Consider the following 18,227-nt stretch of genomic DNA (forward strand, 5'->3'; position numbering starts at 1 on the left):
ATCCAGTTGTTCCAAGATTTAGCTCAAGCTACACTCGCCAGAAGAAAGAAACTGAGGGTGGTCACAGACTGGTTGAGAACAAGAAAGGTGCGGTATCGGTGGGGACACCCAACATGCCTCCGCTTAGAGTGGAAGGGCCAGAGGTTTTCGGTTGCCAAAGAAGAAGAAATGGCGGATTGCATGCAGGAAGATGAAGGAGGCAACCGTACTGATAGAGAAGGTTCCCTGTCCCGGAGCGACAAATTGGAGGGGAGGCCTGGGGAGAGCCAATGGAGACCGGGACGTCCACGACCACGAAGGCGCAACAAAGAATCGCAACCCACTGATCCTACCTGAAAGGTCACTGAGCATCTAGAAACTTGGGGCAGTCTCTTCAGAGTAAGAGTATAACGCCATCAAGGGGGGAGGGAGGAGGAGAAAGAGGAAGAGTTCCGCACCTGGAACAAAATCTTAAGTCAAATAGGAACACAAGTGGTACTTATACAAGCTGTCATGCGACACAGAAAGTGTGATGGGGGGCACGGGGGATAGACCGGACCCCAAATATCCCGGGTGAGTAAAGTACCCAGTGACACGCTATACACGCATTCTGTTGGTAATGCAATTTGGAAGTTACAATCCAAACGTTGGTGGGGGGAGGTTATGCTCTGTTTGTTTCGGGTGGAAGGGTACAACATATAAACATAATACCTAAAAATACACACGAGTTGGAACTCAATGAAGGGGACAAATGGCTTAAAGTAGAAGAATGTCTGATCTAAGTTTTTTCATTGAAAGTTCAGGGGCTTAACTGCCCAGTTAAACGGAAATCTATATTAAATAGGCTGAAGGACATGCACGCCTCTGTGGTATGGTTAAAAGAGACACATCTACTCCCAGAAGATGAACCGAGGCTGAAACACAGGGCCTTCCCAATACAATACCTGGCCTCTAGCGGGACTAATAAATGGAGAGTGGGCATCCTACTGGCAAGGGGTATCAACTTCGAAAAACGCTTTGTTAAGAAGGATCCAGAAGGTCGTTACTTAATGTTGGGGGGGAAACTGATGGGGCAATTGGTCACGTTGATCTCAATTTATGATCTCAATTTATGCTCCTAATGCAAAACAAGACCACTTCCTATTGAGCCTATTGCCTAGGATTGCACAATGGGAAATAGGGAAAATCCTAATTGGGGGCGTTTTTAATGGGGTGATGGATGCAGCCATGGATAAAACCCTCCCAGCCACCTCTCATGACCAAATATTCAGACAAGCCTTAGCCAAATTTCTAAGGGAATTACACCTGGTTGAAACGTGGCGATTCTTTAATCCACGGTTATAGATCAAAGTTTAGACTCAAAAGGGTCGAGTCAATTCGACCGAAAAAAAAGGGTTAAATTATTTATTTTTTTTGTTTTTTTTTTTTAATGGGGCCCCCACCAAACCCCTGTTTCTGGTGTAAAAACACCTTTTTTAAGCTATACTAAAGCAACAAAAAAAAAAGATACATTTAAAAAAGGTTTTAGATCCTTTTGTTTTCGGTCGAATTGACTCAACCCTTTTGTCATTCGACCCTTTTGAGTCGAAACTTTGACCGGACACCTTAATCCACAAGACAGAACTTATACCCATTACTCCGCTGTACACAGGGGTTACTCCCGTATTGACATGGTACTTATCTCAGAAACTATGGTCCCACAGGTTACAAGCCTCGAAATTGGAGTGCGTTGCCTATCGGATCACACCCCGGTAATTATAAAGATAGAACCAAGTTGCCCCCATCAACAATCTCACAAACCCTGGCGCCTAAACAAAGTAATATTGAAGGACCTAACGGTTTGTACTGGCATAGAACAGACACTATGGAATTATTTCTGGGAAAACATAACACCCGGGGTTGACTGGTCGACCATTTTGGACGCAAGCAAAGCGGTAGTACGAGGGGTTTATTGCGCAAACATCAAATTACATCAAGACTTGGGCGAAGGGCAAGACGCAACATGGAGGCCAATATACACATAGCAGAGGTAGAATATCAAAATAAGGGTTCCCAAAAGGCATGGCAGGAACTTAAAAAGGCTAGAGCGATCCTAGAAACACACCTAACAGATGACGCAGTAAGTCTTGTGGTACAAACAAAACAGTTTTACTATATTCATGGGGGGAAAGCCAATCGATTACTCGCCGCCAAACTTAGACACCATAAACTTCGAAATCATATAACACAACTTGGGAATGGAGACATAATGAAGGGAGAAAAGGAAATAGAAGAGGTAATGTTCACATACCATTCCAATAATCTGGGAAGAGAGAATCTAGAGGGGGAAGCACGGGTTACCTACCTAAGCTAATTGGCACTACCGCAAATTAAGGAGGCAGATAGGCAACAGCTGGAAGCTCCCATAATGGAGGAAGAAGTAAGGGAAGTGATAGGGGCATTAAAAGGTTAAAAAAAAAGGGCTAAGCAATGCCTATTATAAAAAATTTAGAATGGTCCTAACAGGCCCCCTAACACAGCTATTTAATTCCATCAGGGATAAAGGGCAAATCTCCCGGAATATGTGTCCAGCAACCACTATATTACTGTTGAAACCAGGCAGGGACCCAACCGATTGTGCAAGCTATCGCCGATCTCCTTATTAAATGGGGATGTAAAGCTTTATTCCATGGTACTGGCGAGAAGATTGGCAGCGATACTGCCAGAGATAATCCATTCAGACCAAGCTGGCTTTGTAAAAGGGCGACACAAATATGACAACATCCGCAGAGCCATAGACACGATTGATTGGGGGCTGAGGACAGGTCAAAATGTTTCGATAGCAGCTCTGGACGCTTCCAGAGCCTTTGATAGCCTCCATTGGGAATTCCTTCGGCTAACCCTGGGAAAATTTGGATGCGGGCCAATCTTCACTCGCATGGTAATGGCTAACTTTGCATATCCCTCCACTAAATTAATGATCAATGGGAAACTCACGAATGACATCCCCATCCAGAGAGGCACAAGACACGGATGCCCACTATCACCCCTGATCTTTGCCATGGCTATGGAGCCATTCGCATGCAAGGTCCGTGGTCACCAGGGGATCCGAGGGGCCTAGGTGGGCAATGTGGGACCGCAGAAAGTGGCACTCTATGCAGATGATACAGCAAACTCCCAGCCAGTGGCCATACAATTATTGGAAGAGTTCGCACAAGTCTCAGGCTTCCACATCAATTACCCAAAATCCAAAGCCCTTAATATCACTGAAGAGGTGGCTCGAATCTCGGATTGGGAGAACCAATACCCCTTGAAATGGGAATGTAAATCAGTAAAATACCTTGGGGTACAACTAACCCCCAGATATGACAGGTTATATGGGGCTAACATCCCAGATCCTCTCAGGACCCTAACAAATGACTTAAAATGGTGGGAATTGCAGAAATTGTCCTGGCTAGCACGCTTTACAGCGGTTAAAATTACTCTACTTCCAACATTTCTATATGTGGTAGGCGCTCTCCCGATAAAAATCCCAAGCCCAGCTATCCAAACATTACAGAAAGAAGTGGTGTCCTTTATCTGGGGAGGGAAGAGACAGAGAATCCCAAAAAATGTACTTTTCAGACCACAAGTGTTCGGGGGGCTGGGAGTCTCGGAATTCCGTAGGTATCTGTGGGCGGCACAAATAGCTTCGATGCTACAATCGTCATCTGGGGAAGACCGCAACCAATGGGTAATGCTAGAAAGAACAGCGTCAAAGGCACCCTTGGGGAACCTGGGCTTCCTTGCCACAGGTCACAGGGGAAGCAGAGGTATGCCACTAGAATCAACTAAGACCACCCTATGGTATTGGGAACAGGTATTGAGAAATAATAAGATTAAGGTGGGAGGGGATCCGCTTGCTCCGATCGCCTATAACCCAGATTCTACCCCAGGAATGCAGGCCAACTTCTGGAAAAACTGTGGGGGCAGGGAAAACAACCAGACTCCAAAAGACCTTTACACAGAAGGGTCACCCTTGGTGTTCGAGGACTATAAATCCAGGTTCCACATACCGGAGCAGGAACAATATCATTACGTTCAGCTTAGGCATTGGGCCTCCAATGCAAAAGTTAAAGAATGGGCAAATAGAATCCCAACAGGAATAGAGCTAACCATACAGAAAGGTCTGCCAGATAAAGGCATAACTAGACTATACCGCCTACTGGGAGGGGTGGACTCAGAAGAAAAACTCACATATATGCAAAAATGGGAAACAAACCTTGGGAAACCAATCTCTGAAGAATCTTGGGGTCACTACTAAAGGTTCCAAATCCACCTCCATTAAAGAGGCAGCATACAACCTTTGTCTCCGGTGGTAAAAGACACGAGTACGCTTACACTCCATTAACCCAGAATACCCCGCAGCCTGTTGTAGAAATTGCGGACAACCAGGGGCCCTTATCCACATGTGGTGGACCTGCCCACTAGCAGAGACTTATTAGATCCTGAGCCATATCAAAGTCATCACTGGTATGGGGTTACCCTTTGACCCGTTGGTGGTACTCCTGGGAGAGGCGGTGGAGGGATGTTATGCGAACTCGGGGCCTACAGCCACGCTCATAACCTACATGCTGAGTGTGGCCAGGATCACATTAGCACAACCATGGAAGACCAAGGACGGCCCAATTACGGGCATATGGTGGGTAAGACTGTGGGGAGTAATGGCCATGGAAAAGGTGACAGCGCTGGCCCACGGCTCCTATTCAAGATACCTGAATACTTGGCTTCCATTACATGAATTTATGGACGACAGAGAACAGATGTTCTATAAACCAAGGCTGCTCCGTGCAATATCCACTATTTGATAACCTGAGCCCCAAGCCGGGGAAATGACTCAACCGGTTGATCGATACAAATGCCCTTTGAGCCAAGGTCACTTTAAGCTACACTTTGACAAATCCAAACTTTACGTTGAACGCGATCCAACCTATTGAACTTCTAAATCAGTATGGTACACCTTCGCACCCATAAATTGGGGATATGTTTTGGGGGCGGGGGACTAATTTGATATTCATTATATAGGTTTGGTTTCTCTGTTTTATTCATTATTTTTCATACATGAGCAAAAGAGAGTTTTTGTCTTTTTTTACTATTTCTTGTATTGAAACCCCAAACAGGGGCAACATTGACTTGACATGTACAGGAAAGTTGTTACATGCCTGGCACTAAATCTCTGTCGATATTCACATGTCCATGATGGTCAAAAATGTAAATAAAGTTGTTAAAAAAAGGGAAGGATGAATTTTGTACAGTTTTGCAGAAAATCAGACTAAAGCTGAGAAGGGCCATTGATGAAGTAGGAAGCAGCTGTGCATAGGGATCTTGTGAGACACCTGAAGGTGTCTCACCCGCTAGTCCCCGGGTATCAGTCATCCTCGTGGCCAGGACAGATTGTTACTTTCAAGAGCTATCAAGAGCTAATAAAAAACATAAGACCTGGAATTAAAGCTGAAGATACCTGAATTGTTTGTCGGAGGTAGCCGGGGATCTCCCGCGTTGATAGCAAAGGCGGGGAGAATCGTTTGCTGGTGTGGTCCTGTCCTTGGCTCCTACCACAAAGCAGTGCCAGAAAAGTCAGCACAGCCGGTGAGCCGTGGAGACCGATACAAGACTGGGATGCAATGTATTGAGAAATCTGAAGAACAAAAGCGTGTGAAACGTATGTGACGAACTACGCAAGTAATTAAAACAGCAGATGAGTGATTGAACTTTGGAAGCCAAGACAGATACCGTAAGCAGAGTGGTCCGGCGCCACGTGGGTTCTTATTGGAATGTCTGTGTCATGTATCCAACTGAAAGTTGTTGTTGTAAAGAGGAATTGTTAAATCGAAGTGGTCCTGCAATGGGTCAAGCTAAATCCAGTGCAGATCCGAAAGTCTTCGATAGTTAATACTCCAGGAAATCGGTCCGAGCCAGGCTGAGGGAGACTAATTGTATAAAAGGTGATCTGAGCCCGGTAAGATGGATTCGGGGTGAAGAGTGAATCACCTGAATTGAACGCTTGCAAGAAGAACAGAAGTTTATTTGTTTTGGTACAACAGGCCCTCAGAATCGAGAGACTTTCATAAGTAGAGAGATGTGGGCTCAGAAGGCCCTGATGCTAGTGATTGAACTGTATTGTTGTGCCGAAGAAGCTAGAGACTGTGCTACACTAGAGTGAACTGCCTTGTCCAGTGCTGAAAACGTGGGGAAGGGAGGCCAACAGCCTGAGCATCCTGACATGTCATTTTTTGTGAACACCTCTTTTGCTTTCATAACACTACCCCACACTATTTATATTTAAAAGGATTGGCATTAGGTTTTTTAGTATAGGCCCTTTTTTATTTGACAAGTCACCACTAGGACTGCATTGTTATTATTTGATGGTCATAGCTTGCTCCCATCTGTCGATTTAGGAATAGATAGGCGTTTATCATATCCTTGTTGAAGTTCAATAAACACCCTTGAACTGTGGTCACTTGTGTCGGTCTTACAGTTGATGCCATGCCTTCCTTATCATTTCATAGCAAGAAAGATGAAAAAGTTACTTACCCCTAGTAACGTTCTTTCGATTGGATGTTCCTCCCACATATTTCTCATCATATGATAATTATCTCTCCAGCTTCAGCTGCTTTGTAATTTTTTTTTTGACAGGGGGCGATGTGTGCCGTTCTCGTCGAGTCGATGTCCCTCGAGGGCCTCCGTTCCACTGTTGATGTCATTAGTCTAAGTAGCGCACACAGCGCCCGTTGGCTTCAGTTCTGTTTTTCCTCCTCCTGAAGAGGAATTACCAGGCGTACCCATAGACCGTAGGCTCACAAGAAGAGTGGAGTGTAAGAACACGTAAATTGTACAGTGGGGTAGGCTAGGAAGGGCAATGAGAAATACGTTGGAGGAACAACCAATTGAAAGAACTTTACCAGGGGTAAGTAACTTGATCTTTGAATGGACTGTGTCCTTCTACGCATTCCTCATCTTATGACAGACTGCTTTTGCAAATTGTCCTCCGTGACTGGAAGACTAATCACAAAAGTATGAAAAGACGGCTGCTGAACAAATGTCTTTGATTGAGACAACTCTTTGAAGAGCAGAAGCGGTTGCCATGCCCTCTGTGGAATGTGCTCTTAAGCCTTGCAGTGGGTCCTTGCCTACTAATCTGTAGCATTCACCAATAGCCAGGATGATCAATCTGGATATGGTTTGTTTAGTAACAGCTAGACCCAATTTGGGGCCAGTATAGTCAATGAATAATTGGTAATTTTTGGAAGACGCATTGGCGGGCAGATGGACATGTCCAGAAGGTCTGGGTACCACATCCTCCTGGACCAATCCGGAGCAATTAGGATCATGGATTTCCCAAACTTTCTCAACCTCCTGATCCCATGAGGAATGACGGGGACAGGAGGAAACACGTACAGGAGAGGAAACTCCCAGTCCACCACAAACTCGTCCCCTAGAGCTCCTCCTGGAGGAAATTCCCTGGGGCAAAACAGTTCGCACTTCCGGTTGACACTGGTCACAAACAGATCCACTTGAGGGCTTCCCCAAAGGGTGAAGATCTCTTGAAGGACTTCCTGAGCTAGTTCACACTTGTGGGAGACTCTGCTCTGCCTGCTCAGAGCGTCCACCGTTGTGTTCTCCTCCCCAGCTAGGTGAACTGTCGACAGGGAGATTCCTTCTTGCAGTGCCCAAAACTAGAGCTGCATCGCCTCTCTGAACAGTGGTAGTGACCGTACACCCCCTCTGTTGTTGAGGTAATGCATGGCCACTGTGTTGCGAGTCATTAACAGGACATTCTTCCCCCAATACAGAGGGTACAAAGGCCATCAGCGCAAGGCTGATTGCACTCAGCTCCAAAATGTTGATGAGTAGTTTGGTTTCCGACAAGCATCTGCTGATCGTCAAACCGTTGGTGTGACCCCACCCATCCGGTGAGGGAGGTGTCTGCAACCACTATAATCTCTGGCCATGCAGGACTTCTTGAAGTTGAGGGAGAAGCTCAGTCTTTGGAGAGAGCGACAGGTGCTGTCCAGATGTTCAAAAGCCTGCTCATGTGAAAGGGTTCTGATCAGCCAATCGTCCAGGTAGGGGTAGATGTGAATCCCACCCCCACCCCCATCTGTAGATTTGCTGCCACCACTGCCATCAGCTTGATTAATACCCTTGGGGCGGTGGTCAGCCAGAATAACAGTACTCGAAACTGATAGTGAGAACTGCTAACAGGAAATTTCAGGTATTTGCTGTGCTTGAGATGAATCGGCACATGAAAATAAGCATCCTCAAGATCCAAGGACACCATCCAATCCTGGAGCTAAAGGGCCTGAAGGATCTGCAAAAGAGGGACCATCTTTAACTTGTCCTTCCTGAGGAACTTGTTGAAGAATCTCAAGTTCAAGATGGGTTGCAACTCGGTCCCTTTTTCGGGATCAGAAAGAGTTGCAGCCTTGATTTCTTTCCACTATAGGTACCTGTTCAATTACACCCTTCTCCAACAGCGTCTGAACTTCCTGTCGGAGGAGAAGATCTGGTACTTTCAAGGAGTGGCCTCTTGGGGGACAGTTTGGTGGTTTCTTCAGAAAGGGGAGGCAGTAGCCATGGGTGGCAGTTTGTAGAGGCCAAGCATCTGTTGTAATGCTTCGCCATTCTTTCAGATGCTGGGCTAACCTGCCTCGATAAATGCTTTAAGTCTTCAAACCAGTTTTGGGGTACTTGCAGTTGCAGAAGGCAAGGAGGCAGTAGCTGTAGCAGCTCCTCTGCCCGACTGACCTCGGTAGCCCGTGGTTACCTTCTCTGTCCACTTTGCGTAAACTGACCTCTTGCTCTCCCAACAGAGGAGTAGTATCGAAAGGAATTATTTCTCCATCCCACATTACAGGACGCGTTGGTCGACTCTGTTGTGGCTGTCTAATGGCCAGACTCAAAGATTTTGCCGCTGCCTTAGACAACTGCAATTTCTGAAGGCTTTCATCAGCTTTTCTTTCAAACAAATAAGATCCTTCAAATGGCATATCCAACAGTCTGGATTGCACATCAGAAACAAACCCCGATTTTCTTAGCCAGGCAAAACGTGTAAGCTCTGTACCAGCAGCCATAGACCGGCTAAGGCAGTCTGCAGTGTCCGGACCTGACTACAAGGACTGACACATAGCATCTTTCCCGTCCTGAATAACGTTTATAAAATCATCCCTTTCTGGTATGTTCTCTGATGCCATGGCAATTACCTCTCATAAAGTGTAGGTACACTTTGCCAGTGCACAAGTTGCATTGGCTGCCTCAGTGGCGTACTATTTGAAGAAAAAACTTTTCTTCCAATAGCATCAAGCCTTTGATCCTCCCATTCTGGAGGAATCGTGGTATAGGCTTCTCCCTTAGAAGCAGCAGTGGCTGCTTGAATAACAAGGCTTTGAGGACTCTGGATCCACCAACGAGGGTCTGTATTTCTTAGTGAAGTCCTTGTGGACTGCAGGAATGGTGTCTGGACTTTTCCAGTTCTCCAAGACCCTATTCCTGACAGAAGTATGAAAGGGAATGCCTGGGTCCTTAGGTGGCCCCTTATCCAACATATCAGTTAAGTTATCTTGTTCATACTCAACAGATGATCTTCCGCAGCCCAGGTATTCCATCTCTAACGTTTCTCATTACTACTCTAAAGGAAGCATCAGCATGTCCTGAGCCTTCAGGAGGGCCAAATTCAACTTCTAGGGAAGTATCCAGACTACTGGCATCCTTCAGGGTGTCCACAAGGTCCTTCATTCTTGATTACTGGAATATCAGTTCCTCAGGAACACCAGGAGTGCCGTACTGCTTTCCAAAACCATAAATCGGGCTTTGCTCATCCTCCACCTCCTCCTCCTAAATAGCGGCCATAGAATAAAAAAAAGTCTTGTCTTTTGGATTGTAAACATTCGATGCTTCGGAAAAGGATGTTGAGAGCCTCGACTCCGATGAATTTGATGTTTATGTGCTTGTCTTTGATGACTTTGACAGTGCCGTTTGGGTCGGGGAGGGATATCCTTTCGAGGCATTGAGGCTATGAGAAGAGCACGAGATGTCTTCGAACCGATCGACAACCTGCTGTCTGGGCTCTTAGGTGCGCGATCAGTGGTTTTCATCGACACCCTGTTGGCCTTCCGCGCGATGGGTTCAGTCTAACCGACTTCTTAGAAAGGGCGGACGTTGCCGCCTTCTCACACACTGCCAATATCTGCAGGCAGAATGTTTCTAGTTCTGCTTTACTAGCCCACTTCTTCAGAAAGCTTACCAGAGTCCCTTCGGGAAAGAATCTGAAGAGGACGATCTGGGTGACACCTTTTCTTAGATCTCCTTGAAGACGATGAAGAGGAATGTCAAGTTATCGAAACCTTGGTGCGCTTACTGTGCCTCTTGGCCCAGTGTGGAGATCTCTCTCTTGGGCCTTTATCTCCGGTCAATTTTATCGTGGGGGTTGGTTTGCCCTTCCTCTCCTTTAAAGCTTTTCCAGTCAGACTGGCACGAGCCACAATCGTTGACGATGTGGCCCGATCCCAGGCACCAGAGACATAACCGATGAGAATCGGTTATAGACATCTTAGCCGACCACTCAGCACATCTCTTGAAGCCCGTCGGGGTAGGAGTTGACTTTTTTAGTAACTACGCAGTTATCGAACACACTGAGGCGAAGAACCGGTTCGAGTAGCTGCGCAGAAAAACTGAACTGAGGCAACGGACGCGTTGCGTGCCTTTAATACCAGCCCTGACATCACAGTCTAAGAGGATGGAGGCCCTAGGACAAGGTCGACGACGCACAGCACCCTCTGCTGAGAAAGGTTTCCGAGCTGCAAGCAGGATATCGGAGTATATGAAAGATGAGGAATATGTGAGAGGACACAATCCATTAGAAACTGGAATCTTTACTGGGGAAAGAAACAAAAAAATAATCTGTTTTTGCTGCCAATTATGCCAATGTAGGAAAACAAAATGCACGCAAATGGGACAGAGAGGGCGAGAATGCACAAAAACATACTACAAAAGAAAATAAATCAAAAAGCAGCTAATGTGTAAGAAAAAAGGGGACACGACTGAGATAATTGGAGTAAACTGAGGAAATTCAGACATGCCTTTAATGAAGAAGCAGACACTGATTTTTCAGAACATTGATTTTCTTCCTCCAGATTAAGGTACAGCCCTGAATTTTATTAATAACCTATTGATTGTTTTGAAGATGTGTGCAACAGATGCCCGGACGAATATTCCTTGAGTGGCTAGAACTGATTTGGTGAGGAGTGTCATCTGTTCAAAGAAAATGTGAAGCTTTGTTTGATGGATAAAGGCAATTTAGATGATATCAGACCACTAAAATGCATCAAAGAAATTGTGAGTCTCAAAAAACAATACATTTTGGGAGAGGAGATGGAAAGAGTTTAAAGAGGCAGCATTTGAATAGAATACTAAGTAATGTTCGCAAATAGCTCAAAGACAAAAGAGGGTTGTTGGGATCCAAAAATCGCCCAAGAAGCTTGACTAATAAGTTTGAACAAATTAGTTTCAGGTTCTTTCCTAAACATTTGTATGGCGGGCATGAATCGCAAATGGGACGCCAATGACTTCCAGATTTGAAGTGTAGACCCCAAGAATGCCAAATTCTGTCTTTTGTCAGTCTTTTGGGGCCCAAAATGCATTGCATTTGAATTGGGTGGGGGGAGGACAGACTTGCCCAGTAACAGGTCATCGGGTCTGAAAGTGCAAAGGGCTTTGAAGATAATGCATAATATCTGTCCCCAGACTGGCATACATTTCAAGATGCCCAGCTGATACTTAAGGGTAGGGTTGAAATTAACAAATGTGCACTGACCTGAAATCAGGCGTGTGGAGGCATGACACTGGGGCAACAGTGTAGTTCAGGAGACCTGTGAGGTGGGCGTGACACAGGATTATAATCCACAGACCCCCAACAGCCTCTGGAGTATCCACTTTGTTATGTAATTCTCAAATCTGGCCAGCAATGGCCAAAAATCAAAGTCCATCATACCTTAATTGAGAGCAATTTCCATCAAAATTGACATTATAAATACACCCACGGGTTGAGTCTTCTCCGAATAAAACGGGCGTGGAAACAGTAGAGGAGCAGAAGCCACGACCAACTGAAAGAAAAAAAAAGATTCTTTAAATCCTTATAGAAGAAAGACATTTATTTGTATTTATTTGAGGTGGGGATATTGCCTACACCAGAATATACACTAGGGTGCAGTAACATTTCTTGGTGCCTTAGAATGTGGAAGGAGCAGTAGTAGGGGGGCTGCTGGTTTAGGGGGAAGTTCGAAACATTAAGTTGGGACAATACAAACAATGCACAGAGTTTATGGCTTTGAACCAGCAACGGCCGGGTTAGGGAATAAGTGAAGCAGGAGGAAGAAAAGGCACACACATGTTCTTTACTTACAGTTTTGTATGGAGTTGGGAAAACAAAATCAATATTAGCTTCATGGAAAGACTATGCTTGCTAAAAGTGGATATTCAGGAGCTCTGCAATATTTCCATTTTGCCAAGTGAGCAGCAAAACTTAAAAAAAAACATTAACGGAATAAAGGCTTCCAGATATCTGTGCCTTTAGATCCAGGCTCAGCTACGTATACAATGTGAACATCCCAGACACAACCACAGGCTTTGTAAGGCAGAATCATGCTTGGGCAAGACCACTAGGTTCTAACCAGAGATTTTTTTTTTTTTTTTTTTTTAAGAGGAGGTGGAGGATGCTCTGGGCCACTTAGAGAGTAGGATTATATCTAAATTGGAGCAAGAATGGATGGGGACAGAAGACAAGATGACGAATGCAGATGAAATAAGCCGAGGAGCTTCTTTTGGCATTTTCTAATTGTGTATTGTAATCCTTGCGTCTAGAGTTCTGGAGATTGAATTTCTGCATTCTGAGTGTTAAATCATATTTTTTCATTTTTACATGGTCTTGGATAGTGTTTAGAGCTTCTGCCACCCTCCATTGCTAAGAGATGGAGCCCTGCGTTCCGATACCTTTCCAGGCTGCGTTGCTTCCATAATTTGCCCCAAAAAAAGATTGGTCTGGCACAAATCTGGGCAGCAACCGGGTGCTACCCAGCACCAGAAAAACCAGGGCTGTAGCAGCAGCAGTCGATTTTTCAAAAATGTGTGCTCATACGAACAGAACTTGGAGATATTATCGGAGCCCCGCAGCTCAGATCCATACAAATCGGCATGCAGTGCTTGCTTTTGGAATAAATCCAAAGCAGGAGAAACTGCACCTCTTCCATGTTCCGTATAGAAAGACAGGATTGCTCCACTGATTTTCTCTAATATGGTTGTAGACTTGGTGATTTGAGCTATCCAGCTACCGGATTCCTGGAATTTCAGTCCCAGGTAATCAAAGAATTTAACCTTCTCAAGCTCCAAGCCCTCTACCTCAACCCTCAATAATCTGCGTTTCGAGTGATGGGGGTCTGAATACCATAACCTTTGTTTTATAAATGTTCAGGCTTAGATGTAGCTCATTGCATTTATTCAAAAATGTGGATAGGCACTTCCTTAAGCCTTGAGGAGTGGTAGAGATAAGGACCGCGTTGTCTGCGTAGAACAGGGCTGGGTACTTATCAGATGCGATCTTAGGACAATCTTGGCACTCCCTTAATAACAAACCTATACATTTCCTGTATATAGATGTTAAAAAGAACAGGGTCCGTCTGACGTCCCATATCAACATCAAAGGATTGTGTCAATTCTCCCCCCAGTCCATGACATACACTGGCCTTATTTACAGTATATAGCTGGCATATTATGTTGATCAGAACACTAGGAACATTCTGTGAGGCCAGTATCTGCCAAAGGGTCTCTCTGCACACCGAATCAAACAGTTTTTAAATCCACGAATGCCACATATAAACCTTTTTTTTTTAAAAACTGTGTGTTTTTGAATTAATAAAAAAAAAACATAAAACACTGATCAATCGTGCCTCTGTTTACCCTTAAACCAGTCTGCTGGTCATGAATTATGCAATCATTGTGCGCCCATTCCTGTAAATGTTTTAAAATTACTTTTCCAAACAGTTTTCCAATGCTGTTTAGGAGTGAAATCGGGCAATCATTTCCCGGAAGATCTCTACATCCTTTCTTATGAATTGGTAAAATCATAGCCTGCTTCCAGGAGGCTGGTATTACCCCTCCCCCCCACAATTCATCCTTACACTGAATTGCATTAAATACCCTACAAAGCACTAGGGCCCAGATATCAACCTCATCTTTTAACAAATCAATGGGGATCAAATAAGGGCCAGCAGCTTTGCTGCTTTTAAGAGAATTGAGAGCTATAGCCACCTCGTCAACAGACACTGACAGGGGAACATCAACAGGAATAGAAGTAACAGGAATGGATAACAATGTGCGAGGTATGGTGGCCCGATACAGATTTGAAAAACGGGTACATAAACCATCAAACCATCTTCACTAATATGACAAAGCAGTGACTGGTCTTTCCCAAAAAGCAGGCAATCCCCAGATTGAAGGGCATTCTGAAGAAGATTCCGATTCCCCTGAGTAAACGGTCTTGTTTTTGTGGATATCAGGTTTTTCTATTGCAAACGGTACTCACAAAGTTTCAATCTAGCGATCATACCAGTCAGGTTTGCTTAAGAGTTGTTTTTTAATTGCCTTTGCGGGTACTGAGATGTAGGAGAATGAGTTTGTTTGTTAACAACTCATATTCGACTAGAATATCGTCGCACTGGTTTCCCCTCACAAATTACTAAGATTATCTAAAATAGATACATAGAGATTGGTCTTGATATCAGGCCTCATTGTGTTAGACCATTTGATCGACTTCCATGCATGGCCACTAACATTCAGTGGCTGGGAGCTGAGGTCGGTGCAAGAAGTGTCTAGTTGCACATTACATCTCATCATCCTGAGAGTAAGAGGGAAGTGATCAGTTTCCATTCTCTCGTCCAATACAAAATCACCAACCTTTGCCCTGAGACAACATTTTTATCTATGAGGGAGTTCCACTTGTACTCCCTGAGGGTTAGCTTTGCCGGTTGGTATTTGCTGAAGCACCCATTACAGGTCCTGAAATTTAAGTTGGAAAGAATGTAGGGTGATTCCAATGACAGGCGATGGGGTCTCCTCGGGCTGGTAGCCATCAAGGACGGAATTTCCCAAGCATGGTCCTGGTCATCCCATACCTTCGTTAGCTCTTTAAGTGGTTCTATCTGAAGGTTAATGTCCCCAGCCACAATGGTACAGTTATTAAGAGATATATATGTGAAATTCCACTACTTATATGTTCCTCTAGGAGGGCTATAGTTGCTAATCCATTTGGCACTAAAGGGCTATTATAGATATTGTACAAACATAATGGTTCACCATCTCCTCCCCGAATCAGCAGTGCTAAAAGATCTGCAGAACCTGTAAGGCTTGACTCTATCCTCCAACCAAGGGAAACTTCAATCCAAATCAGAAGACCGCCACTAGGACGACCTTTAAGTCCCTTGGTGGCTGGAATAGCAAAGGCCTGATATACCTGAAGTTGGGGAGGATCGACTGCCCATGTTTCTTGCAACATTATGATCTTGAAGTCACACATAATTTACACCTATCAGGATTATCGAGTAGTCGTTTCACGGCCGCAATATTCTAGGATATTAGCTTGAATGCAAGAAAAGCACCCACAGTATTGCCATTCTCCCTATCCAGTCAGTCCACTTCCTCCAGGTCAGCACCACTGCAGGCTCTACCAACAATAATTGACCTTCCCCTGACAGCATCAACCTCCATCCCACTGAGATGAGGGGCCCGCTTCTTACAGTTGCCAGATAGCTCATGTGGTGCTGGAGCCCTGAAAAGGGTGTCTGGAGACCTCAACAAGGTCTTAGTGTTACCAGTGGAATATGCTCTACGATCAATATTGACTAGGCCTTCCACCAGAAACCATGGTACAAAAAAACCCTGAATGTAATCAAGATCAGTACCTGGAATAGCTCCCCGAACACAGTGCGTGATGTCGTTCCTAATTATAGAAAGACAATGTTTAGACGGGCGTATCCAATTGATTTATGAGTGACTCCTGGTCCTCAAAGGAACGAGGGGATAACTTAGGTACATTGTTCATGATTACTTAGGGCCCAGGGTCGTGCCCCACAATACCAGAAAGATTCACTTGTCTGTTAGAGGTAGCATTAGGGCTTGATGAGGGGAGAGCATTAGGGCCTGTCAAGAGGGGTACGTTTTCCCCTTATCAATAAGCACTGGGTTTTAAGAACCCTTTGCAGGGTCGACCCGGTCACATGAGAAGCAGTGCCCAGATTATACTTCACAGCACCAGGGTTTTGCATGCTGGTTGGTGAGGAGGATGGTGGCTGAACAGTCAAAGAATCCACCTTTTCCTTGATTCGTTTAATTTCTTCCATCAAATCCCTCACCCATGTATCCATGCTCTGTACAATTGAGTTTTTAAGTTCAACAAGAATTTCCTCAACCTTCTTAATAGACATGCTGCTTGTATTGCGCTTGTTATTGCAAAACTTGTAGCAGCAGGTCTGAGAACCTACATCATGGTGTTAGTTCCTCCATGTTGTATACCACCTTGGTCCCCCCTGCCCGCTAACTGATCCCTGACAGTTTGCCCTTCTTTTTCCAAGTCGCGGTTTTCCACTGGCACTCGGCTGGTAGTTCGAGTGGGGGGGATCTGTCAAGCAGTCCACTGAGTGAGTTTCAAGGGGAAAAGGACTGAAAGCGGTTAATAAGGAGAAACAAGGGCAACACAGGTGAACAGTGAGGAATAACAGCAGGAGGTTGGGGCGACCCCCTACTGAAACCAACATGGGGCACCATATTTGTGACCACCTGAAAAGAAGAAGACAATTTCGAAGATAATGCATTGGCTGGAGGAACTGAAGGAGACATGGCCACTTCAGCCGAGGAAGCCGGTGGGCTTTGGACCTTGCCATGTTTAGTCTATTGCTGGACATTTCAAAGGAGACATTTCTTCCACCAATCTGCCCAGATTTTTGGCCAGTTTTAAAAGGCCCCAAAATGTCTTCCTTCAAGATATGGGGACCTGTACCTTTACATGGACAATTATGGTTGGCGGGTGGGTAGTTAATGTCATCACAAAAGGTAATAAAATCCACAGTATCCTAGTGAACCGCACAATTATATTTGGAGGTCCTCTGCAAGTTCTTCCCATGGAAATGGGGTGAGTCACTCTCCTGGGGGTCCAAATGCCCCTTTCTCCTGATTGCATCGATGTCTGACAGTAGGCCCTTGATTTGGGAAATCAAAATAAATTGACATCCTTGACCGGCTAAAACATCCTTGAAACTTTACGTTGGCTAGCCCCTGGGGAAATTGCTTCCTTTTCACCATTTCAAATATAGTGAAATATGTTGAAACAAAACAGGGCCACAGTCCGAAAAATGGGAGCAACAGATGAGACTACTCCAGTAAACCACTGTGGGAGGATGGGAAAATGTATCCTGTATAAACTCCAAATATCACAGACTAGGAGTGCAAGCCTTCAGCGTTCAGCTTCTTGCTCCCTTTGGTCAAAGCACACTCCTTCGGCACGTCAATTGAAAGCTCCAAGTGACATATGAACACGAGCCCTTTAGAAAGTGCAGTAGGGCCCAAATAGAAAGTCCAACAGCAACGTGAGCTCCAAATGTATCAAATTACATCAAAAACGGGTTATAAATATCTTCTGGCAATTCAGGGGAAGTGATCAACAAGGACAACCAGGCACCTTTCGCTGTAACACAAACCTCTCACACGGCTGTAACAGCCCGGGGGAGGAAGCAACAAGTTACTTACCTGTAACTGTTGTTCTCCAGCATGGGTCTGGCATGGATTCACATGCTCATGAATATTCCCCGTCGTCAGGCTGGGAATCCTCGGTAAAGAAAAAAAACAGTATCAGTTTCGTTTCTGATCTGTCTTTCGTAGTAATAACCAATCACTGGTCTCTGCGTCATACTGACCACAGCCAATGACTGCCCTCTACCTAAGCACCGCCTCTGGCAGCCATCTTCAGATTTGGAAGCACGTGAAGTGGCAGTATGACCAAGTGAAGAGCCGCAGAGGGGTAGGCGGGAGGGTTCGCATGTGAATCCATGCCAGACCCATGCTGGAGAACAACAGTTACAGGTAAGGAACTTGTTCCTTCTCCAGCATGGGGTCTGGCATGGATTCACATGCTCATGAATAAAGAATACATAGCAGTACACACATGCACAACCACGGGAGGTGGCAAA

General features: G+C 45.1%; 1 protein-coding gene across 1 annotated transcript in view; it reads right to left on the reverse strand.

The window, feature by feature from the left end:
• Positions 1 to 18,227, reverse strand: part of TCTN2 (tectonic family member 2) — a 794,052-nt gene that overhangs the window by 172,254 nt on the left and 603,571 nt on the right. The window contains exon 13 of the mRNA XM_069619693.1: positions 11,987 to 12,098. Within this exon, the coding sequence (XP_069475794.1) occupies positions 11,987 to 12,098 (112 nt within the window). The remainder of the gene's footprint in view (positions 1 to 11,986; positions 12,099 to 18,227) is intronic.

The sequence above is a fragment of the Ambystoma mexicanum genome, chromosome 10, assembly GCF_040938575.1.
Source record: "Ambystoma mexicanum isolate Mex_15411 chromosome 10, UKY_AmexF1_1, whole genome shotgun sequence".
NCBI lineage: Eukaryota > Metazoa > Chordata > Amphibia > Caudata > Ambystomatidae > Ambystoma > Ambystoma mexicanum.